The sequence below is a fragment of the Paroedura picta genome, chromosome 11 (genome assembly GCF_049243985.1).
Source record: "Paroedura picta isolate Pp20150507F chromosome 11, Ppicta_v3.0, whole genome shotgun sequence".
NCBI classification, from domain to species: domain Eukaryota; kingdom Metazoa; phylum Chordata; class Lepidosauria; order Squamata; family Gekkonidae; genus Paroedura; species Paroedura picta.
Window position 1 is genome coordinate 20787795 of NC_135379.1, and position 26602 is coordinate 20814396.

The 26602-nt window shown below is 42.2% G+C and overlaps 1 protein-coding gene across 5 annotated transcripts in view; it reads right to left on the minus strand.

Annotated features, from left to right (window-relative positions):
• The window catches only part of CALCR (calcitonin receptor), a 130715-nt gene that overhangs the window by 12145 nt on the left and 91968 nt on the right, over positions 1–26602 (minus strand). For all 5 annotated transcript variants that reach the window (XM_077303585.1, XM_077303584.1, XM_077303588.1 and 2 more), the window contains exons 5-11: positions 25322–25434; positions 22077–22168; positions 20213–20339; positions 11063–11216; positions 8719–8779; positions 8287–8353; positions 4020–4238 (exon numbers count right to left, since the gene is read on the minus strand). In XM_077303585.1, the coding sequence (XP_077159700.1) occupies positions 4020–4238; positions 8287–8353; positions 8719–8779; positions 11063–11216; positions 20213–20339; positions 22077–22168; positions 25322–25434 (833 nt within the window). The remainder of the gene's footprint in view (positions 1–4019; positions 4239–8286; positions 8354–8718; positions 8780–11062; positions 11217–20212; positions 20340–22076; positions 22169–25321; positions 25435–26602) is intronic.

A 26602-nucleotide genomic window follows, 5' to 3' on the forward strand; every position in this document is an offset into this window, starting at 1 on the left:
TTCTTGGTTTAAAGTGTCGAGATCCTGGGTTCAATCTGGATTAACACCCCATCATGGCACTGAATTGCATTTCTCACCAGAATCAATGACTTAGACCGGTGGTCCCCAGCTACCAGGCTGCAGCTCCCTCTCCCTCCCCCCCGCAGTGAGAAACTTCCCAGGCTGCAAGCTTGGGCGACTATATAGCCCTTGGGCGACTATATAGCCCATGACCATAGTATCCTTTTGGACCTCCTACCTGAGATGGACGCTGAAGGATTTTGATTTTGTTCCTTCACTCAGAGCAGGTACTAGGGGACTTCTAAAAGCAGAGTCCAGTAGTCTCTTTAAGATCAACAAAGACTTCTGTCTTAAGATCAACAAAGATCAACAAAGACAATGACATCTTGGTCATTGTCATATGGGCTACCTCAAGGATCAATTGTTTCATGCAGGATTTTTTGGTCACTTGCCCCAAACCATGCAAATTTCTTCCTAAAGAAGTGATGTTGGCCCCTTGAGGGCTAAAGTATTGATTTACGAAACCTATATGCTGCCACTTCAGAGACCAGTTTGACTTTTAATGGTTTTCCTTTTCCAGAATGCTTTCAATTGGGACCAGAAGAGGGCTGGCATCTATAATTTCACCCCTGAACTTGTATATTAAATTTGTGTTTGTTTTATACCTTCATTTATTTATTTAGAAAATGTTTACACTGACTTTTCAGAGACTTGCTCAAGGTGGCTCACAAAATTAATTAATAGCCACAAAATCTTTCCATAAAACTCTGTCTGGGCATAGAATCCATCCAAAATATAAAATTAGATCATAAAAAATGTCAACAGACTAAGTTATTTTTTATAATATGGTCCCCAGGCTAGAAGCAGACCATAAACAATGACAGAAAATGGACCCTCTCGGTTAAAAGCCTGTGGAAAACTGTTTTGGCCCAGCACCTAAAGGAGGGTAAGGTAGATGGCCAGGCAAGAATCACGGGGCCAGGAATTCCACAGCTGAGGTGCCACTTTTGAAAAAAAAAACTCTGCTTCTAATTGCCACACCTGCCTCACCTCTCAACTTATGCTCCTATCCTGAGTACAGAAAACAGGGACAGGGAAGAGCTTGATTGGAAGATGGATCACTTGAGCCAGATCATGGTTTATGGGGAAGAGCCATAGTTGGTGCACTAGTGGAGTTCGATAAAACACATTACATGTTATGGCATTACATAACTTTAGCTTCCAACCATGGGCCAGGATGTAATACCACTCTCAAGTCTCATACCAACACCTTCAGGGAGAGCACAAATCCAGTTGTGAGAGACCACAAGGACCTATGGGTGGAAAGGCGGTAAGAGAGGACTCCAAAGAAATGCATAGTCTGACCTCAGGGCCAGCAGTCCTTTGCATTTTGTGCTGACAAATTTGCATCACATCATGACTTCTACAGCTGTGTGGCTCATCTACCTAAATTTGACTCGCTTAATGTGTTTTTTTTTCTTACAATGTCTGAGTTATTCCGACTCTCATGTATGGCGATTTTCCCATTTGCAAATTACTCAAATGAAGTATCCAGTTCTGGCTGCTGAGGCATTTCACTCGTGTGGAGAGACATCATTTTCATCTTGTCTTGCTCTCACTAGCTATGGGGTTAGGGAATCATTTCACACATTCAGATTAATCTACGGATTTCCTCAGTTTATGGTTGTTGTTTTTTTTTAAGGCAACTGTGCTTTTCCACGTGATTCATTTTAAACTGGGCTGATATATCCAGAGATCTCTAGTTCCCCCTAAGAGTACCTTATCTGGTACAAGATATATAAAAGATTCTTCCTTATGCATATTTTCCCTCCCTGCTGGATCACAACAGTGGTCTATCTACTTCAGAATTTTTTCCCAGACAGTGGTCAGCCAGCAGTCCTGAAGAGAAACATTCTTTACCAAATGAATAATGGTTGTCATAAGAAAAGGAGAAGACTGAAAAATACAATGATGGGAAGGAAAGCAGAAAAATGATGGAACAGATAAGCCGTTAGAGAGACCCACAGGGAGCTGAAAAGGGCGGGAAACCTACAACGTTATAAGGGGACCAAGTAAAGTGAAACTACCGTATTTGCCGGCGTATAAGACGACCCCCCAACATTTCCACTCAAAATATAGAGTTTGTTACATTACATTACAGTACTATGGGCCACTATGGGCAGCTATGTCTATCCCAACTGAAGTGCATCCGGCGTATAGGACGACCCCCCCAGTTGGAGGCATGTTTTTCAGGGGGAAAAAGTAGTCTTATACACCAGCAAATACTGTAAGTATATGAATTGGAAGTAGAGAAGAGGCTCTTCACTTTTAGAAACTCTTTTAGAATACTGCCATATTGGAAAAGAACATGAAAGTCTGCTTTATTTTTGTGTTTCATTTTTAAACTGCTCAGCTTATCAGATATGACATCTGCATCCATTCGTTATGCCCAAACGATCTGATAATACTGAAGCATTTATGAAGCTAAGAACCCAGCAAGACAAGGATCATTGCTGCTTCGACTGAAAAGTGTGATGTGTTAAGGACAATCTTGTGAAAAGAGCAGGACAGTTAGAGCTGAACTGGCTCCTATTGTTCAAGTTCACTTTCTGTCTGGAAACCTGGCAGGGGATGCTTTATTGTGTTATTTTCCAGCTGAGAATACGACTCTGTAGAGAAAATGCTATTATACTGCTACAAATGGAAACACGCAGCCTCTGGTTCAGCACCTTCCATCTTCCTATTAACTGTGTAGGACACCAAGTATTTCTGTCACACAAGCAGATAATTTCTGTTCAACATGCTCAGAATGGATTAACACAGAGAGGCATAAACCGGAACGTCCACAATTCCACGGGGCCTGCAAAAAGGAGCTCTTCCACCAGGCATTTGGTGGGGCCGACTGACCCATAACATCTACAGGTGCCCCCCCCCCCAGACTGAGGGATCGAACCTACTGAGGGATTGTCAAGTTATTGATGAAGTGCCATTCTAGTTGTTCCAGTTGATGTGTTGTTGTTATTGTTATACTGTTATATTGATTTTGATAGTGTTCTATGTGAATGTTCAAAAATGTTTTATGTAAGCCGCCCAGAGCCGTAGGGAAGGGCGGTATAAACAAACAAACAAACAAACAAACAAACAAAATAAACCATCTGGGTGGGTGGGGAGATCCTCCTGACTGGCGTATTGTTATCATACCACATAAAAATGTTTGGTCCTTCTAATGACATGCACCTCTGATTGACCCTCACCGGGGGAGCATTCCCCCAATGGGATGAGAGCTTTGTCCCGCAGAGGGCCAATCAGAGGCTCTTTACTGCTCCTGGTCTCCTACTCCTCTTCCTCCTGGCACTTCCGAACAGGATGAAGAGCTGGCAGGGCCAGCACATGCTCTGTGCTGGCCCTGCCACTCTCAACAGCTTCCTGGTTGGTGGAGGACCAGTGGAAGGGGGAGTGACTGCACTCTGCCTGGTCCTGCTCGTCTCGCTGGCCTCCTGCCCAGCAGCAAGTGGGTATTCTCCATCTTGGCCCTGCTGCTATCACCAGTCTCCTGGCTGGCAGCGGAGGCCAGGGAACGGTGAGCAGGAGCATTCCACGGTCACTATGCTACTCTAGCCAGCCTCCTGTATTTAATATATTTTTAAATTTCAATCTACAATAAAAGATTCCCTGATTATACAGACCCAGCCATGAAAGCATGAGCCTATCTTTGTTTACTCAGAAATACATTCCACTGATTTAAATAAGGCTTATTCCCAAGTTAGTATGCATATAAAATTGCGTCTCAAGTACTGGCAAGCTGCTGCAGATATTTTAAGGATGGATCACTTATCTAGGAAATACCAGACCACAAATCAATTATGGTGGTGTACAGCTGACTTGCGCTCATTGACTTCAGTGGCACTAATCCATTAGCTGAACTCAGCTGTGTTTCCTGGGAAAAAATGCCTTTGCCAGATGAGACCTACCAGCAAATACATCATCCACAACTCTTAGTTAATGATTTAAACTCTTACCTGGTAATGCATCAATATGTGCATGACATAATCGTAAACCTCTCCCGCAAGTCTGTTTTCCGGTCTCCAAGGAATAATGACAAACTGAATTCCTAGCAAGGGCACGAGGATTAAAGTGGCTCGAACAGCTTTCATGTACATGTTGGACTCGGCTCGATGGGTGTCTCTCAGCTTTGTGACGAGAACTCGCACGATGTTAAGCAGAAAGAAAAAATTAACCTGCAAGAACAGAAACCTCATTGTTAAAAGGGTTTCCTTTTTTTTTAATTACCAGGAAAAATCAAACATAAAACTTCACATACAGGAATATGCCATCAATTTTCAATAGAACATGGGTTAAAAATAAGGTCTGTTAAAATTCCATTTTTTTAAATGGCATATAATTGTCACATGATATTCTTGGCATTCGATGTGGATCTCTGACCTCAGGAACCAGCTTGATGTATTGGTTAGGAGTGCCAGGTATGTATGCAAAGCTCTGGTAAGGATACTGATTGGTTCAAAGAGGCAGAGGCAGCTTCTTCTTCAAAAGCCAGTGCTTGCTACATCTGCCGGTCGCAACCCCCATGTATAATGTCCTGGTCAAATACTGACAGGAAGGAATCCATGAGCATAAAAGGAGTTTAGGATTCAAGGTGAACAGCTTTTATGCTGCTTCATCACCAAATGGGCCTCCCCCAGACAACTCTCCCCCCCCCTGGAGAATGTCTTCTGACAGGTGCATTGGAAAACTGCTGAGAAGTTGAGATGTTAATATTCTGATCTATTTATTGCTTTTAAGGTTTTAATACGCAAGCTTTATTGATGTAAATGTATCCTGAGCTGCATATGAGGGCGGTATATAAATTGGGCCCCCCTAAGAAAGATACTCCACCACACTTCTGTAATACATCAGTGGTGACCAGCGGATATTGCCCTGTCGCCCTGGCTGGGGAGCCGTTCCGTTGTGTGGGAGGGCTTGTTTTTACCGCCATGCTTGTGTATTGTTAATGTTAATTTTAATTGGGGTTTTAATCGCAGTTTTATTGTACGATGGCGTTTTATTCTGTAACCTACCATGAGCTGGCTTGCCGAGAGTGGCAGGGAACAAGTCCAATAAACAACAACAACAACAACAAATAAATTAATGATGATGATGATGAAATAACAACAACAACAACAGCAACAATAATAATTCCCAGCAGTATCTGGTAACAGTGATTATTCCTAGTGTTGCATGACCAAACCATGCTAGTATGCGATTGTGGTACTACCTACCAAGAAGTGATGATGTATCCTTCAAAAGAGGAAAACAGGGACATGCTTTCAATACCACTATGCTCATCCAAGATATTATTGCCTTAGCTCCCTCCACATTGTACATTGTTACAGGCTCTTCTTTGTCTGATAGTACTTTATGTGGATTTAGCATGGCAACTCTAGAAATTCACACCAAAAACTTAGCAAGGAATTCTCAAAGGGTGAAAATGGGGATAAAAGAGAGGCATGGATAGATTACACAAAAACAGAATTATCCCTAGCTAATAGGAAGAGTTGGAGATCATGATGTGGCACAGATGAAGCCAATCAGTACTCATGTGGCGGTGCAGTACATAAAGAGATTAGGATACAAGTCTGGTAGCCCTCTTAATACCTTTGACAGTAAATTCTATTTAAAATGTTTTAAGTGAATAAATAAAGGCCACAGTGCTCGCTTTCAAGTTACTGTAGAGAGTTAATAAAAGAAATAGAAACTCAATAACTAATAAGTAACTTGAGCTTATGAAATTGCCTGACACTGAGTCAAAGAACTGTTCCACCAAGTTTAGCATGGTATATTCTGACTAGAAATGGCTCTCCAGGGTCACAGTAGAGAAAGGTTTTTTTCCATATCTGCCATCAGAGACCCTTTGACTAGAGTCACCATTGGCTGGACCTCCATCTTTCTGCTTGAAAAATATGTGCCCTCCCACCAACCCATGGATCCTTCCTAAAAACTGAGTTTATTTTAATGGAACAGCTACAAAATTATTGCAAAATGTCCTTTTATGACAGATTCATAACCATCCCAAGTATTTCTACATAGAAGGCAATGTATGCGGACTGACTTCTAGGGATGCTTACAACTGGAGCTTTGGGCTCTGAACCAGGTGGGTGTTGTGGTCCTAGTGTGAATATAAAGCTCTCCCGCATACAGGGTGATTTTGATGTAAACTGCTCGAAAGGGCAGTCTGGTTCTTCCACTGATATGAAAACAGAACCTATATGTTCCAGTTATTCATATGCACATTGGTGATGGACACACAGAATGCTGGGCTAGTCTGAAAGTGTTGTGTCACTGGAGAGAATAGTTGGTTGATTATAATGTGAAGGTGCATATGGTAGAGTAGGCCGTTGCCCTGGGAAGTGCTGGCAACCATCAATCACTTCACTGAAATCTGTCCATGACAGTAGCTTGTCAGAACTAAACAACCTGTTCTGTTCCATGGGACGCGCTGGCAGTTTAAATGAATGAATTTTTTTTTTGCATTGCATTTATATAATATCACATAATGGATATAATTTGCACTGAATTAGGAGGTGTTTCATTTCAATGAAACAATTACTGGCATACTGAGAAGCATGAAAAATCTCCATGCTACCATCTGTGCCTCCCAGCCATCTGGAATCACTGGGGGGGCTGGGACTATTGATGCCACATATCCCAAAATAACGAATCAGCTGCCAAAAGGCACCTCATGAGTCTTATTAATTAGAAGATAAAGATTGATCAAGAGACAATAATGCAAGAAACGGGAGGCAATCTGTATGAGGGAAGACTGAGGGTGCTGCGCATGATTGACCTAAAAGGAATGACATATGGTGGCTGCCTACGGATATATAACAAGATGTCAGGGGGGAGGAAAGAAAACATTTGGCTTTCCTATGTTCTAGACATTGTTCTCATCAACCGTTCTGTTCCTATGTATAGGATTGTGTGGGATTGTATCTCCACTGTCAGCAAGCGTTGGGTCTTGTATTTTTTAGCAGTGTGATTTATATCAGAATGTGGCCTGCTAGCACTGCTGCCTCCTAGGTATTTTTAAAGCCATTTTTTGCAGTACTGTGACTGAGCAGCACTGAAAGGGTCCAAGAAGAGGAAGGTCCCAAAACAAGCTAAATATGATCACTGTCTTAATGTTTCATTGCACTGATCTAAGGTCTGTAGTTCTGGTAAATAAAGAGTTTCTGAGCAAGCATGGGGATCCTGCGTACTATAATTTGTATTTCCACAATGTAACAGTGTTAAGGCTGTGTTCGTATTAATAGGCATTTTGCTTTGGTTTCTGGCCTTTTAAATACCTCATGCTTTTTCCATAAACCCCAAAGGGGACCTGATTCTATAACTTAGGTAAGGTCAAATACTACCCTTTATGATCAACTTGATGGACTGTGATTTGACCAAAGTCCATCCCATGATATTCCATGAAACAATGACTAACTTTGTGGCCACTACAAAAATTGAGTCCAATGGCACCTTTAAGACCAACAAAGATTAATTCAAAGTGTGAGTTTTCAAGTGTGTGTACCTTCCTCAGACTAAATGGACATTTATCATAAGTGTAGAGATATAAGGCAAAATAAATTGTGGTAAATTAGTAAACTGTGTCATAATATCCAAATTAAGCCATGTGATATTTGTGGCCACTGTTATGCTTCTACACCTGGTCATTGATAACTTATCATTAGTTATCCAAAGAAAAACAAGAACACAAAAGTCAAGGTACACATACTTTTACCTCAGGGGCCCTGAATTCTCTACACTAAATATATGTTAGGGATGTAAGACACAATAGAAGCTCCAAATATGGACTTCTAAGATCACATAAAGTTGGGGTCTTAATGTCCAGTGTTTTCTAACCTGGGGTATCAAAATCCCATCCTTTAATAGAAACCATGGCATACAGAAAATACATCACAAGGATTTGATGCTTGACTATGTGGAGGGCGGAGGGTGGGTCTGGAGGGACATGCAGAGCTTGTGGATTTCTCAGTTGTGTTAGCAAAATATCATACAGGAAAGCCCTTATGCTAACAGCCTCACCATGTGAACATACGCAGACCTACAGAATAGAGCAAACATGACTCAAATATTATGTTTTGTAACTAGGAGAAGAAGAACATCCCTATCAAACGCACTGTTTCCTAACGGCAAGTTCCACTGAATACAACAGCACTTGTTTCTGAGTAAACATGCATAGGATTGCACTATAAGAACTAGTAACGCAAATACACCTCATATTCTTACCAATAAAGCTGCCATGACTGGCCCATGAACGACATATAGCAACTGAGTGTCAACGCTCATCCAGCAGCTGGAATAAAAAGAATGATAAAATAAGTAAAACAGGTTAAGACAAGATCAAAACTGCATGATTAGGTTGGAGATTTAATTATTATGATTTGTTATACTGTATTTATATAATCATATAGAAATGATTATACACCTCTTACACCTCTTTCCTCTTTAGGATTCCATGTGTTTTATCTTTAAATCTTTTTTTTAATCTTTAAATCTTGATTGTGTGCATTTTACATTTGATTGAAACGGCCTATGGCCGATCAATAAACTGAATACCGAATAAACAGTCACAGCAGGGCAAACACAAGTAAAATTGGTTGGGCTATTAAAAAAAGTGCTAAATTTAAAAAAAAGTATTTTGAAAGTCTTGCTACTTACTTATCATTGAAGTACTTCGCTCTTGCCACAGCATGAATTGATGCTGGCACTAAAGGAAACCCTAGAAGGATTAATTACAGATATCAGATCTCATATTATATAAGCATTTGTTCCATGTTCGTCAGAGACGAACCTGTTGCAGGGCATAAAAATACCCCACGTGATCGACAAAAGAATGACAGATGCAAGAATTTGGAAGTGCAGAAGTGGTACGGAATAGGCTACGGGGGTGATAATACTTCTCGGTAGAGATTAAGGAAAAACAAATGTGGGCTCCTTTTCCTGTAACACGGTCAGTGACAGAGGGTCCAGTTCTAAACAGATCACTGAGATCTAAGTCCTGTTGCACTCGATGGGGTTTGCTCCCTAATAAGAGTCTGCAGGAATGCAGCCTCAACGGGCTGCCGGAAATGCTGCATCTCAAAGCTTATGCAACAAGAACAGACTTTAATCATATAGCTCACACACCCCTTTCTTGGTAGGCTAAGGGCAGGTGACAAACTATCAATAAATAAGGCTTAATGTTAATGATTTTTAACCCAGTATTAGTGCTGATGATACAGGAACAACTTTTAAAAAGCATGTAGAAATAACTGGCATTCATATTGCTTGAATCAGAACATGACACTGCTCCTCTTCTAGCAATTCTCTTTCTATGAATTCTAATTTCAGCCTTAGATAACACGGGTGAGTCTTCCTTTCTCGCTTCACACAAATGGTTTCATATTTGCTGAACTATAGCAATGTGCCAATCTGTCCGTTAGACAGAAAAAAAGGAAAAGGGCAGGAGTTTGTATGGAGTGGAAGGATGGCAGGGTACAGCTGTCCATTTTTAACAGTTCTGCTTAATAAAATTCAGATATTTCATTCAGCTCGTCTCCCCGATAGCTTTCCCATGGGTACTGATTCATGTTAAATTCATGGGACTGGTACTTGTTATAACTTTGTGCCTCAAACAAGATTAAGCCGGTCACAAGCTCCGGGCCTGAAGTTAAGTACATTGGTCCCAATCTAAAAATAAATAAAATGACTTCCTTTACCTGTACATGACAATCCAGCTCATCTACTGAGGGTTGAATTAGATGAGAGGCTTGTGCTTTCTTTGTAAATAGCATCTATATAATTTAGACTGAGACCATACTGCAGGGGGAAAATCCATTCCCTCCCTGTGCCATTTTCCAACCCAAAATGGCCCTGTGGAGCTATTCTTTGCCCTATACAGGTGCTGGTGTGTTTGCCCCACTGAGGACAAACAACAGTTCCCTATGGCTATTTTTAGAATAACTGTGAAGGGAGAATAGGAGAGGAATACAAGAAAACTTGGCACTGCAAGCATATAGTGCTAGGATATATGTAATTCTTTAAACTATGCCAGGATTTCACAACCAAGTTTTCATGAAACTCTGGAGTTTCTTGATGGCCCTGGAAGGGTTTCCTGAATGGGTGAGAGTTAATTAATTTTAATATATTTTTTATGCTTGTTAAACATTTATTGGGTGATATTACTATATATGGTCATATTGAACCCCCCCCCCAATGACCAATAATGGGTCAGGAGGGGGCGGGAAAGGTGGGGGTCAGATGGGCATGTCCACAGCCCTGCTTCCCAACCATATCCTCCACAATCGCACCACTTCTGGGGTTTCTCAAGACCTGAAGAATGTTTCAGGGGGTTTTCAATGGTAAAAAAGTTGAGAAAGGCTGCACTGTGCTAAGGATATTATACTTTAACATTCATTCCTTCATTGTTCTCCCCCCACCCCAAATCTGAACTGTGCTACTCGGGCAAAAAGTATAAACCAAAATATATAATTGGACAGTTCTACTTATTCTGCTAGCCCTCAACCTCCCTTGATCTAACATTACTGCAGGGTTGCCAACTCTGGCTGGAGAAATACCAGGAGATTTGGGGGTGGTGCCTTCAGAAAGTGGAGTTTTGGGAGGGGGGGAACTCCGCAAGGGTGGGGTGCCATGCAGCCCAGCTGTTGCCATTTCATTCAGGGAAACAGATCTCTGTCGTTTGTAGGCCCAGACTGGAGCAATTCCAGGAGAACTTCAGGCCCAACTGGGGGCTAGCAAGCCTAAATATGAGGCCAACATTGGTCAACCTTACACGATTGCAGCCATGATTTACTAGCGCTGTGAACCTTTAGGAAACGGGATTTACAAGCACTAATCATTATGTTTCCATGGTTAGGATGAGAGCTCATAACTCAGAAAAGGAACCTCGCTGTGCTTTTCTGCAGACGGGCCAAGCTCCTGTGGACTACGGGCGTAGTTTGTGACAGCAGTAGAAGAAAGTAGTAATTTGTAATTTATACGGAATGGGGAAAAACCCACCTACCCCAGCCCAAGAGGTAATACCAATGCAAACGCTGTTCTTCAGCAAACACTGCCACGACGATGAGCGTATGAAGATAAATGCCTTCACAGAGCATCCAGAAATAGTTGCAGCCCAGCATGTACTGGTGAAAAAACTGGAGCACTTTGCAGCTTACCTGTCAGACAAATGGAAAAGAATTAAAATATACATGGACAAGAACTAGGCAAGGCAACATTTTGCATACTTTAGGTAAGTAAACAAGCAAAAATACTATTGCTCGGATACAAGGGATTTTACTTCCCCAATATTTGTTGGAGGCTTTCCACCTCTCTCAGTATCTGTGAGCGACTAATAAATCAGACGTATTGAGTAAATGTTCCTCTTAAATCAGGAGGCTTTAGCTTCAAAGAGCCAAAATTTCCAAAAGCTGCTATCAGAAACTCACACTTCAGAGCACTCTTTTCCAGACTGATGTTTAAATAAGTAGACTTCAAGCCCTAAATCCTGGAAAAGAATTAGCTGACTACTCCAGGAGGTCACAGTAGCCTGTTCTTTCTTGATCATTCTTATGCAATTACTAGAAAAAAGTCCATTGTACTTAAAAATACAGGGACGGCCCTGGTGAGGCCTGGCAGGCACAGGAGGGGGCTCCCCCCCGGCCTGCAGTCCCAGGCTGTGCGCCATCCCTACCAGCTCCTGCTGGTTGCCTAGCTTACCATGGGCAGACACTTTTCACACTTTTTCCACATGGAGGAAGTTGGAGGGGGATGCAGCCAAGGGCAGGACATCCTATCTGATTGAACATTCATTGGATGGACAGCCAATCAAGGATGGGACAACCTACCTGACTGGCAGTTAGGCGATGAGTCTCAACTCCTCCCACCACCCCTTCCTGTTTTATTTATATGTTCAGATAGGCATTAACTAATGTTTCTAGAATGAGTTTCCGAAGATGCAAAAGATTCTTTTTTGAAAACTTACTGATTACTCAAGCTAAACTCTGATTAAACGTACAGTTGCTTCCAGGCATAGATTCAGTTCAGACAATCCAAGGTTTCTGGGTCATATGCCCTCTAGTCACAGTTAGGGAGACTCTTAATCATCTCTACTCAGAAGTTAGTCCCATTTCATTCAGCAGGTCTTACACTCAAGAAAGCATTTTTAGAATTGCAGCTTTACTGACATGTTAGTTTAGTGCCATACAATACTGTCAAGAGCTAGTTGTGAGTGTCCTGCAGGGGTTGGACTAGATGACCCTGGAGGTCCTTCCAACTCTAATCCATTGCTTTCTTAGACAATTTCAACAGAATAGTCTTTTCTGGCAGAACTGCTGAGCAAACACTGTAGGCTTCTGTGATGCCTTAATTCCATTTCCATTCAATATTTCCCATACTTTCCCATACTTCCCATACTTCATCCATATTCATACTCCTCATCATGTGTAGCAACCACCATTTGTAGCTTTCTGATAAAAATTCTGCGGCCAACTTCTGAGTTAATTCTCACTGGTTCAATTTATGGCTTTCCCAGAAGCTTACTCTCTTGATGGGCAATAGGTTTGGGACAAGCTACTAGATAAGGCATGAAGGATGAGCCAGGTTAGTGCTTGAAGCTCTATCTCATCAATTGAAAATATATTAGAAAATGTTAGAATGAAGTGTTCAGGCTCAGCCATATTTCAAGATGAATTGGGTTAAAGAACTCTTATTCAGCACAGAGTAAACAAAGCTTCACTTACAAAGATTTATGGGATTTTCATTTCTATAGAAGTGGTTTAAAGATAATTTCATTCTAATCTTCAATGCAATAGATTTCCTAGACTGCTTTAGGCAGCCTAAACCTCTACACCAGCCATTATATGTCCAGAAGCCTTCAGGTAAATGTCAAGGCAGCTATCAACACCAGTAACTACAGGCATTTAACAGAGATCCTCCTTCTCTGTGCTGCCATCTGAAACTGCCATCATTCATTTACTCCCAGGAGAATCCTACTCTGGTCCAAGGTCATTAAAATCAATGGATTTAGAGGATTTAATTCTGCATTTGGACTCCAGCATGTCACCTATCTTTCAGTATTGCCTAGTTTCTTCCCACAGGAAACTCACAATGAATGGAAATCACAGCAATTTACTTCTTCTTAAGAATTCAAGCACTTTTGGTGCCAGTTTGGTATAGTGGTTAGGAGTGCGGACTTCTAATCTGGCATGCCAGGTTCGATTCTGCGCTCCCCCACATGCAGCCAGCTGGGTGACCTTGGGCTCGCCACGGCACTGATAAAATTGTTCTGACCGAGCAGTAATATCAGCGCTCTTTCAGCCTCACCCACCCCACAGGGTGTCTGTTGTGGGGAGAGGAATGGGAAGGCGACTGTAAGCCGCTTTGAGCCTCCTTCGGGTAGGGAAAAGCGGCATATAAGAACCAACTCTTCTTCTTCTTCTTCTTCTTTTGGAAGATAAATGAATAGACAATAGGCAGCATGTGCTGAGAGAAGTGGAAAGGATTTGATCCACAAATGTTTGTTGTTTTTTGCTTCTGATCACTTGCACTACAATAATCCAGTGAAATGCCATTGGCTAGTTCTCAAGTCTTTGAGTTGGAGCTTAATGTGATGAAAATATAAAGGCAAAAAGAACCCTGGTTATGGAGATTATACCATTGTATCACATATGTTACAACAGTGGTTTTCAACCTGGGGGTTGGGACCCCTTTGGGGATCGAGCAACCCTTTCACAGGGGTCACGGCAGGGCAGGCAGCTTGGCCGAGGGAGGCACCATCCACACAACAGCCTTTTGGGGTAGATCAAGATACAGCGTTTGTCTGTCTGGAGCAGCGGAAAAGACAAGATCGGCATGGCGGGACAAGAGGCATTAGTGAACTGAGAAACGCTGGGAAAAAAAACCCAATCTATATACAATCATGAACCATGGATCTTCACGCCATTGGTCAGTTTCGGTTTAATTTCTGAGAAAGAACACTTGCATAATTTTATGGTTGGGAGTCACCACAACACGAGGAACTGTATTAAAGGGTCGCGGCATTAGGAAGGTTGAGAACCACTGTGTTACAAAATGAAATGCAACTTATTTGAAAAGCCATGTTTGAAAAATAGTCACCGGGTCACTGCTTTTGTAGAAGTTTCATGGGCCTGATTATTACACATGAGAGGAAGGAGCTAAAAAAATGGAGTACTACAAGGTCAATGGTAGATTTACAAGTATGCATAGCTCTGTGACTGACATCTAAGGGACTTTAAAGTTCTTAACTGTGACTGTCTGCACACACAGGTGCAAATGAAATAAAAGCCCCTTCTCCCAAGGAAACCAGAAGTAATAATTAAGCATTAAGCTTAGGAATGCCAGTTGCCACTACTGATGAAGAAGCACCAGTTCATTCGATAAGTATAAATATTGGGAAACCAGCAGAAATAGAACTTTTGTTGAATAAGGCAGAAATCGAACTTTTGTTGAACAGCGGTTTTAGACCTTAGGCAGGTATAAATCTGTTTAGGATTGCAGTGGGAATGAACTAGATCAATGAGAATAAACTGGGTGCTAAATTCAAAGGCAGGAGCAAACCAGACGATGCATGAGAACAGCAGACCCTTCTCTTTCAATACTCTTGCCATGCATATAGCAGGGGAATCAGGATTCCAGTTGTGTTTGTTTGTTTGTTTTTACTAAATACATCAGTTTATGCCTTTGGAATAATTTTCGGGAGCTTATATATGGTAATTTTGAAAAAGTCATTTTTAGAAATGCAGTTATTAGACCACTGAAGCAAATGCTATGTGCAGTTATGCATAATATAAACAGGTTAATCCTTTCTGGTTGCTAAAAATGGGCAGTTAGGATGGAGTATAGCCACTGCTGCATAAGTGAGGAAAACTCAGACATTGCGCTAGGATAGTGGTATAGGCTGGCAGTGTCTTTATACGATATCAGTCACCACGGGGATTGGAATACTTTGCTACATGGATTGTTTGGAGAACAGGCATTTGTAGAAGGCTCTGGAGGACCAGGGTGGAAATAGTCACTGCCGGAAGAGATTTTGGTCTGTCCTGAGCTGTATAATCACAACCCACCCAAATACACAGTTCTAGCTTGTAGAACTCTGAAAACAAGTTTATCAAAAGGGGCTCATTTATTCCAAGTCCATTTCGATGCTATGCAACCCAAACTATAAGACAACAATATATATCTTTTATGTTAGATTTTGTTTTCTAAGTGCATTTTTCTGATGTATGTTGAAGTATACACATATCTACACATATCTACATATATCCCCTGTGACATTTCAATGAATAATTTTGATCACTATCCACAGTTCTGGTCATATCATCTTAAAGGGTGATATACAGCTAAAAATTCGTCCCACTGCCTGTGAGTACAGCAGATGACCCACAATTGATTATATTTATCATCTGAAGAAGACAGTAGGACATTCTTAGACAATATAATTCTGCCTCAAGCAGGCTTGCATTGAGTTTGGATAACTAAACTTGCCCTGGTTATTAGATCATTGTTCTCTGACAGCACACTTAAATTCCAAGTGTCCGTAGCCTGGAATAAATGAGAACCAGACCTTTTCCAAAATGCTACTTGACTAAGCCGTGCAACTTTAAATCATTTTGTGTCAGAACATATTATAGCTGTTGATGTGACAGTACCTATTTTCAGATTTGGAACTATCTGCTATATCCAGTTGCAGTTAAAAAAAACTGGACAATTGAAGTCAGATCTATTCTATGGCATTATATCCTCCTGAGATCCTTCCTCATCCCAAATCCTACCCACTCCCAGCTCGACCCTCAAAATCTCCAGTTACATCTAAACCCAGAGCGGGCAACCATATACCCAAATCTCCAGAACATTCCCAAGGTGGAGCTGGCAACTCTATGACTCATGATCTGTCATTTTGGAGGACATTTTATCAGTTATTGGTCAAACTTTTGCAAATCACAAAGATGCAAGAATTATTACATTTACAGACAGCACGATGCGTAATGTAATGAGACACATTTTGTTAGCAGTGGGTTTTATGGAGTTCAAGGGTTTATCACAAAGTCTTTAGGAATGTACAACATTAGTCATTCAGTTATGACTAACTTTTAGCAAATGATTGGTCCCCTGTGCTGTTCTGTGTAATAATAAACTGCATGAGTGGATCAGTGATTTGCTTTAATACAATTTCCACTTTAATGTGATTAATATAGAGCAGCGTGATCAGAACAGTGTGGTATTCATATTAACACTGTTAAGTGTGTGCTGTTACAAAGGTCACAATTATAAAACAGTGATTAAAATGTCCAGAATCCTTTCCCCTGTCCATTATGGGCCACATTTCTCATTACTGATGGCCACATGAATGATGGCCATTTTGTATGCAAGGCTGTATATATATTATTTTGGTTGCATTTCCAAATTATAGGGCAGATAGGAGATTTGTATCAATGAGATATCCACTTGCCTTTCCATCATCTGAGCCTGGGCAACTGTCCACTACAGGCTTTCTCAAATCCCTGGATTTTCTAACGGACCTGGAAGTGTTTCTTGAATGAGTGGGTGTTAATTTTTCATAGATTTTTAAAATTTGTTAAACACTTATCAGAGATATGACCATATATGGCCATGCCCACCTGTCCCCCCTCCCCATGGCCAATGATAGGCCTGGAGAGGGTGAGAAGGGGAGGAGCCCTGGGTGGGCATGTATGCTTTCTAACTGTATTCTGATCAATTGTGCTACTATTGGGGTTTCTCCTAAGCCTGAAGAATGTTTCAAGGGTTTCTCAACGCTAAAAAAGTTGAGAAAGGCTGGTCTACAAAGCCATTATAAAATTGGCATACCATGAATTAGACAGGAACATAAAACTAAATGTATCCATTAAATGCTGTTGTTTAAAAAATAACATCTGCCATGCTGTTATCAGTCCAGCCCTGTCTCATACAGAGGCCAATAAGTTATTCTGAAGACCTAACATTATTTTAGCTACTAAAAGAAGCCAAGCAGAACTGGATCACTGAACACATTAACACTGCCAATCCAAGCAAAATTATACCCTTCTAAATTCATTGACCTCACTGGACGCAGAAGGGTATAATTCTGCTTGAAGATGGCAGGATGAGAACAACACTTTGCAACGCACTCGTTCTGAATCTATTTCATCATCACTCCACTGCATGCAGTATAGATCATTCTCTTGAAATTAAACTGTACAAAAGATTATGAACTGTATGCTTCTTGGTAAGCATCTTGAGAGGAGACAAGATGCTCTTGAAGGATAACTTAGCCCAAACTGTCTCTTTAAGAATAACAGAAGAATGGGGGTTTTGTACCCTGCCTTTCCCTACCCAAAGGAGTCTCAAAATGGCTTCTAATCGCCTACTCTTCCTCTCTCCACAATAGACACCCTGTGAGGTAGGTGAGGCTGAGAGAGCCCTGATATTACTACTCAGTCAGAACAGCTTTATCACTGCTGTGGTGAGCCCAAGTTCACCCAGATGGCTGCATGTGGAGGAGGGGGGAATCAAACCTGGCCCTCCAGATTAGAGGCTGCCGCTCCTAATCACTGCACCAAGAAATTCTAGAGGCAGGAGGGATTAAGAAGGATAAAACTGGGAGATTAATAATGGTAAATTGGAAGGCAGAGTTCCAACCCGGCTGCCATCTGCCCTTTGTCTGCTGTCTGCCCTTTGTATTCGTAACAAAGCTGACCTTTGACAAACTGACCACTTGCAGGATTCAGTGACTAAGTTAAACAAGGACTGGAGAGTTCTTTAAATCTGTTTCAGAATCTAAATTCTCATCTTCCAGATCAACCTTATTTATGATGAGATTATTTCCTTTGGAAAACTCCCATCAGCATCATTTCCAAGACCCTGCTAGCATTTGCCATGTCTTAAGCCCTTGTCTGATCTCCTTTGGAATACCCCTACATTCTGGATCACTGCAATGCCACTGAGAATGCTGGTGAGTCAGAAACTGTTTTGAAAAGAGCCCAAGGTTTTAGAAAACAAATGACACAAAGAGAGGCTAAAGCAACAGGATATATATAGTCTAAGAAAACGAAAAACAGAAGGGTGGCAAACCCCGACAATTTTCAGGTATGTAAACACAGTTCATAAAGGTGTTGGGCCAGAAGGAATGGTAATTGCTTACAAAACTAGGAGAGGGAGGCGAGGATATATCTAGCAGGAAACCTTGAGGGTTGGTTTTCCTGGCTGAACCTAAATTCTCAGCCTGATTCACTTGACTGCAAACTGGCATGTATCCAAATAGCTCCTAGAAACAGTGGGAGAGTCAGGAGAGATTGTTCAGCATATCTGAAATAGTGTTAAGAATGGCAAACCGCACCATTGGATTCCTTCCCTTATTTGAAGAAGAACTGTAGAGTGGAATGGTTTGCATGAGTGAGTGGGTAGGTGCACACTTCCAGGGGATGCTGCAAGCAGAGGTCTGAATGCTGTCGCTGGAAGAGCTGGAGCTGCAAGCCACCAGCCAGGTGGAGACCACAGCAGCAATAGAGGGAATGGTGGTATAGATGGCAGGGTCAGAGGCAGGCACAGACAGCAACCTGCTGACCCCAGTAGAGGAACAACCTCCCCCATGAAAGCCCATGGGGCAGGTCTGGCCAGGACAAGTGAAACAGGACAAGGATAGTTGGTGATTACAGCTGCCATTGGAAGGGATGGTATTTTCCTGGGCATTGGGTGGCTGTGGTAGGGGTGGGTAGGGGTGGGCCCTATCTCAGACATGAGTCCAAATTCTGGGGCAAACTTTAAAAGAGATGGTCTGGAAGAACCCAGGGTGGGTCAAGTAAGGCTGGACTAGGTCAGCAGGGCTCTGTTTGAGGAGGAGTTAGGAAACTTCCTGGGAAGGCAGGACAGTGATGAGCCCTCTGCACATATCTTGAGAAGGACTTATTAAAGACCGTTCGCTTGGACCTGTCTGGAGTAAAGTTAGTGGGTGGGAGATGAGATGGATCATCAGAGAAACCATGTTGGATCAGGCCAATGGCTCATCTAGTCCAACACTCTGTGTCACAAAATGGCCCCAAACCAGGACACCAGCAGGTTACCCCAAGCCTACTGCACTTCCCACTGCTTCAGGTAGCCCAGGGCCTGTCTACAAACATACAAATGCTTTCCCATATTTCAAAAATCTCTTTGAACTGCTAGCTTTCCATATATATATATATATATGTATGTAAGGCAGCAGAAATGCAGTCTGAAAGCTTTGCCCATGAGGCTGGGAGTCCGATCCCAGCAACCGGCTCAAGGTTGACTCAGCCTTCCATCCTTCCGAGGCCGGTAAAATGAGTACCCAGCTTGCTGGGGGGGAAACGGTAATGACTGGCGAAGGCACTGGCAAACCACCCCATATTGAGTCTGCCATGAAAATGCTAGAGGGCGTCACCCCAAAGGTCAGACATGACCCGGTGCTTGCACAGGGGATACCTTTACCTTTTTATATATAATATATTGTGGAATACGGGTGTCATTCTACTGCATACTTCCTCAGATACAATATGATGGAATGAAAGTAATCGGTTCAAACATATAGGCAGAGTGAGGGAGTATGAATTAACATACAGCATAATGAAAATACTTAACAGATTCCAGAGATAAACAGGAAAAAAACAGCTATTTGAATTTGAAGAAGAGTTGGTTCTTATATGCTGCTTTTTTCTACCCAAAGGAGTCTCAAAGCAGCTTACAATCGCCTTCCCTTTCCTTCCCATACAACAGACACCCTGTGATGTAGGTGGGGCTGAGAGAGCCCTGATATTACTGCTCAGTCAGAACAGCTTCATCAATGCTGTAGCAAGCCCAAGGTCACCCAGCTGGCTGCATGTGGAGGAGTGAGGAATCTAACCCAGCTCGCCAGATTAGAAGTCTGCGCTCCTAACCATTTGAGATTGAATTGCATGAGAAACAATTGGCATACAATAAAGATGCCACATTAAGAGAATAATGGACAAAGATAAAATCAGTTGTTGACAGCAGTTAGCTGAGATCTTCCTAATGTTTACTCTCGTATGACCTAAGATTTATATAGAGTTTCCGTGGCAGAAAGAAACGTGTTGTCTTAGCTGCATAAGCTTCCCGTGCCAACTGTTCTGTCCATCACAGATTCTCCCTCCAGTCAAGCCAAGGGGAATAGTGGAGTACTTACTGGATCTTTTTTTACCAGGCCTGGTTCAGACACAACAGCGATGAGGTAGGCGAGCGTAAACACTGAATTCAGGACGTAAGAAAAAAACAAATTCTTGTGCAGTGTTATCCTTTGACAGCTGAGGCTCCTGAAAGATAAGCACCACAAATTGCAAATTAGTGTTTTGATCCTGATGTCACTTTGTTACAAGCACATGCTGGCAACGCTCTTTGCAGAAGGCAAACCGGCAACAGGCAGCTGCGAAACACATGCCTGGCACCGAAGCCTTGGGAGCTAACAAAGGGTTGTGGTTGTGTTTGGTTCTTCTTTTACACCTGTTTAAAATCATATGGTTCCCACAACCCACTGCAAAGAAGACCTCATAGTTTGCATTCCGAAACATAATGCCCCTCCCCCCGAATAATAACCCTACAGTGAGAATGTGCACGAATGTAAATGGTGAACTGTGGAATTACTATTCGGTGAGGACATGTCCTTTGGAACACTGGAAACGATACAACGTGGTAAGAATGGGCAAGCAGCCGAGTTGAAGGACCTCGCCCCGGATGTCAGGAGGATTCCTGGATCCACATTATGAATGGTTTTGATTCCTCCTTGGGTGATACAGCAAGAGACCGTTTCCTGTTTAATTTGGACCAAATTGTCAAGTCTGGTGCATATTTTTCACGATCTCCACATTTTGCAGCCAGATTTCTACTAGAACTAATCACAATTTTTGTAGCATTATATCATTGTCTTGGTTCTGCATATTCTCAGGTCTCCAGGCATGGTTCCTCCCGAACTCTGGTTAAGCATCTATGTGTGGCAAGCCAATGCTTACATGCCTGTCATTGCACACAAAGCCAGATGACAAGCCAGGATAGCCACAGTGCCAGTACAAGTGGTGACGTTCTTAATCTAAAGGGGAAAGATGGGAAAACCCCATGCAGCATAACTTAAAAGGTTTTCTTCTCAAAACTGGCCTTTTTCATACATCCAATTTATAAGTAAATATTCAAAGTAAATAAAACAAACAACATGACCAGCATAAGAATCAACTTTGCACAAGGGGATTCTGCATAAAGTACTGAGAACTGAAAGCCCGAAGGTATAAATAGTTGTACATTTAAATCAAACTAACAGCACTGTATTTCTCTGCTAGAAGAGGGAGCAAGATGGCAGAACTGGCTACCTGGACCCATACCACAGCAACCTTGAGGCTATAGACTACTGAATGCATGCAATAGAGATGTGCCCTTGGAGGCAACTCAAAGGTCCAGGCTTGTTGATGATGGGGAGCTGGGCAGAGTATACATATTGCAACTCTGTTTGGTTACCAATCAATTACTGGTTTCTGTTCAAATTACTGGTTGTCACTTGCAAAACCTTTCATGGCTATTGATTCATGTATCTTCATGCATGTCTCTCTTGCTCTGCCCTGCCACAACATCTCCATTTATCATAGCCAAGTCTTCTGCCATCGTGCAAATGAGGAAGACTGACAGCTGCCTGTAGATGTGCATTCTCAGTTGCAGGTGCTTCCACCAAGTGGAATAGCTTGCCTGAGAAGGTCAGGAAGATGTGACCACATTTCGATCATTATGCAGTCTCTGTAAACAAAACTGTTCACAAGGGCATTTTCATAAAGGGAAGGGAAAAGTTCAGGAAGGGGCTTTTTTATTAAAGGAAGCCTGCCCTTATTGCATTGCATCCAGTTGTTGTAATTCCATTTTCTGCACTGGTTATGGCATGTCATGTCAAGCTGTTTTTTTTGTCTGCATTGTTTATTGGATGCCTTAGGCTTTTTGTTTGCATTTCTTATAACCATGGATATCTCTCTTAATGAAGCCATTGAAGAAATCAGAAGCTTGAAGAAAACACTTACTTGAAGTAGAAGAAAATCCCCAAGGAAATCAGTAGGGAAGTTATAGATAATGCATGTCCTACTATAGCCATGTAATACAGAATCATTATCATCTGAAATTAAAAAAAAAAAGAATACAAATTGTGTCAAAGTAAACCATGGGTGCTGTGAGGGTTCATTTTTTTTTTACATCATGTGCCATTCTGAACCCACTTAATTTATATGCCACTGGAAGAGACCCGTACTTAAATAAAAGCCTCTGTGACCATTACGTGTAGTCTGGCACTGAATGATTCATAATGTAAATCTAGCTCAATTAGCATCTTGCACATTCCTAATTACTCAGCTCACTCTTTATGTAACCATGTGGGTGTTGGAAAGAAAACTTCTGAAACTCTTTTGCTGAAAGAAAATAAATGAACCACCGAAGGAATGAAAGGAAGGAGGCAAATACTCCTTTTCCAAAAAAGAGATCTTGATGCATACGAAGCTTCTCCCCCTTCCCCCACAATGAGCAGCGGCCATTTTGAGATGTGTGGAACCCATTCAAGCAACACTCATGTTCTTCTGCATACTATTTCTGCTTTTTCTGTTCTGCATTTAAGATAAATAACATTCATACATCTTCCCACAAACCTTAAGAGGTTCAGGTGGGTAGCCATGTTGGTCTGAAACATTAGAAGAACGTTTCAGTCCAGTAGTACCTTTAAGACCAACAAACTTGTATTCGGGGCATTATGTTTTTTCTGTACAAGCACACTTCTGAATCTGAAGAATTGTGCATTCACATGAAGGCTTATACCTTGAGTAAAACTTTATTGATCTTAAAGGTGGCACTGTCATGGTTCCTTCCACCGGCTACCTGGATCAATGAAATCTGCACAGGTGTTCACTTGAATGCTTTTGAGATTATGATTTGTTCTTGCAGAAGAAAGTCACAGATTTGGTGGAAGTATGAAAAGTCACTGGAAGACATAAAACTGCCTTATCCTTAGCTAGGCCACTGGTCTAGTTCGTCTTAGTGGTGTCACTGGAGTCAAATTTTGTTAGACCATTGGTCTATCAGGGCCAGTGCTGCCTTCCCCTGACTGCCAGTGGCTCTGCAGGGTCTTCAGGCTGAGGTCTTTCACGCAACCTCAAATCTTATCCTTGTTAAGTGGCGATGCCAGGGACTGAATCTAGGACCTTCTGCATGCCAAGCAGAGACTCTACCAGTGAGCCATCATGGTGCAGCAAAGTTTCAAATAATAAGCATTTATTACAAATTTTGAGTTATACCTCTGTGCCTCAAAATTATCAGTCCATTTGCAATTCCAAACAGGATGTGTTTTTGAGCTCCTGTGCCTGGCATCTATCTTCCGGCCACTTATCACACTAGACAGCAGATGCTGGGGGCCACGGCTGTCACATTCTCGGCAGCTGATTATTCAGTCCCCTAGACCAATGGAACTGTCTTGACCACTAAAAATAGCTGGAAGTTTCTGGGGATGTAATTGCACAGCCACTAGAGTTGATGCAGCCTCCTCCTTCTTGTCCTTGAAGAAATCCATGCTGGTAAACGTGCCGCATGGGACAGGCCAGGGCTGTGACACTTAGAAGGAAAGAAGCATCGCCCGGCTGCCAGGCAGCATTTTGTGTTTGCCTATCACCAGAATACCCAAGTGGCAGTACAAGAATGCACCTGTGCCAAGGGAAAAGCAAGCAAAAATCCTCACGAGCCAGTAGAGAACTCTTGATTAAAATTATCTTTTAAAAAAGCAGCCACACACAAACCCAGATGCCTCTTATAATTGGCGACCCAATTACTATTTAGAACACACAAATCTGGCTCTACTTGTGTTTAACATCTGTGCTGCTTGAAAGCTTTTCAAGATGCTCTTTTTTGGCCTGCTAAGGGTTATTTGCTAGGGGTTTAGGCTCCCTGCTAAGCAGCTCCATCAAGAATGCTCTTCTAACCCTTTAAAATAGAAGCAGCAGCTGGCAAATGCCAGCAAGCTCCCCTTCTCCTCGAAGAAATTTGTTCCTGGAATGTATGTTGTCCATCTACAGTAATGGGAGCCTGATTATTCACAGCACCTCACTTGGTTACTGGCAGCAAAACTACTTCCAGCCACATCTTTTGACGGGGAACAAGCCCGCAACTCTGACACAATCTACTGCAAAGTGGCATTTGCAGCAATGCAACAGAAGCGGCAAAGGTCATTTGTATTGTTCAAACTAGGATGAAATGGGCATCTGTAAAAACAAATAAAGTGTTTCTGCAGACATGTATGGATTAAGTCAGTTTCCCCAGATGAATTTTCTGAATAGGATGGACTGCTCTGTTGCAATGGTTCAGTGAGGAAAAGGGGTGGGAGGAGTGGTCAGTGGCGATCTTCAATGCAGGCAGGCAGTCGTGGCTCCCTCTCTCCCACATCCTGGATGCTGCACTGTAGATGCAGCACAGGCCATCACAGCCCACACACCTGTAGCTGGCCTACCTGACGGGAGGATATTGCTTTTACAAAGGCTCTGGTTGGGCTGAGAGAGCCCAGAGACACCACTGTTGTAACAGCAATCCTCACTTCTTTTAGGAATCCCAGATTTCATTAAGGGCTGATTAAAACACAGTGCTGGTGAGGCAAGAGATCTTACCCAGGTGGCTGTGTTTAAATTGGGTACCAAAATCTAGGAATTACAGCTCATCTCCAGACCACAGAGACGATGTCACAGGAGAAAACGGCAGTTTCAGAGGGTGGACTCTTTGGCTGAGCTCACTTTCCTTCCAACCTCAGAAGGTACTGCCCCTAAATCTTCAGGATCTTCCTAAGCCAGAGCTGGCAACCCTATAACTTGTGCAAAATTGCATGGCTAAAATCCTTGGTCCTGTCAGCAGCGCACTGAAGCCAGCCAGGCCTTACAGACTGGCTGTCCAACAATGTCAATGACAGAAGAAGGATGACAAAGAAGGTGAGTTTCTACTGCTGTTTGTTAGAATACTCAAGAGTAGCAGTGTGCATGATAGAGCAGAACATAAAGAGGGTGCACTGGAGGAAATGTGTATTGAACATACTTAGGATAGGAACTTCCTGATGATTTCGTTTTTGAAATGTAGCCATTTGTTGTTTGGAATTTGTGCCTCTGGGAGAGATTTGCATGGAATCGGAAATACTGGCGGAGGAGGAGGGGAGAGAAGGAGGAGCTGCTACCTCCCTGATCATAATACCTCGGAAATGTGTAAAATCTGAGCAGCAGACAGAGCCACCCAGATTTTTTTAGCAGCCTACCTTCCGTTTTTCATTTGTGAAGGAATTGCACCGTGTGTAATCAGACCAAGTTCGGTTGTTCTCAGGATGCCGGAACCAGTTTCCGTTGCCGTCACAGGTCTTTGAGGCTGACTCTGTGATCGTAGAAAGGCAGAGGTCATAACGTCATTTAGAAGGCTACACTTAAATGCTTTGTTTTTAAACATCTAATTAATTACAGATGGCATTTCACTCGCACTCATTATCTCAGTGAAAACAGGCTAGCAAATACCACAGCGCTCGTCTTCACTTTGCTGTAGTAAAATAACAAAAGATGGCCAAATAAATTATCATGAGCTAAATCTGGACAACTGTTTCCATGGGCTCGAGGGCCTCCATCTGCAGTGTGTGAATCTCGTATCTTCTCCCTCAAGCGGAATCCAGAAATGCCTTTGAATGGGGGTGGGGGGATGGGGGAGCAATCTGGACCACCACAGAAGATGAGAAAACCAGAATGCACCCAGAGAAGTCCTTGTGTCCCTAGAAATGTTCATTTGGATCCATGCTAAAAACTACATCCTAATATCCTCCTGTTTGGACCATGTGTTTTTTGAGCCTCGGGGATAGGGACAAGGTAATCTGTACTGATAGTGGGATAGATTGATCCTCCTTTCTTGTGAAATCTCAAGCCAACTGTTAGCTGGCTGGTTAGTCTGACTTTTCCATTGCTGTCAAGTTTTTCCTGGGATATGAGGGTAAGCCACACAGGCTGATGCTATTTTCTTCAGTAGCAATTTAATTGATGCATTTTTACACTGCATCTTAATTGCCTCCTACATCCATTGAACTACAAGGTACCTCCTCCTACATCCACTGAACTTGAAAGGGTGTAACTCTCTTTAGGCCATCACTATTAGCCCTTTTATTCTGTAAACTGCCTTGGATAGGTTTCTGAAGAAGCAGCAGGAAAGTTCCCAAATAGAGAATGCATAAGTGAACAGCATGAATGCTTTAAGTTTTTTTTGTGTTAATTTTTGATATGTTTTCTTCGTTTCTACCCACCTTAACGGGGGGAAAAAAACGTATGAGATCATGGTGACCCAGAAGTGGTTGGTATGTGTTTACTTTCTATGATCAGGAACACACTTTATATAGAAACCCATGAAATAAGCACGCTGCAGCAGTTCAAAAGGAAACTATCCTGGAATAAATAAATCTCAGAACAATCACACTGGGGATCCTATGTTCAACTGCAGTACGTGCACAAGAGATACAAGAAAGAAAAGAATGTATTATCTTAGCTCTCCATCAATTTAACTTGCA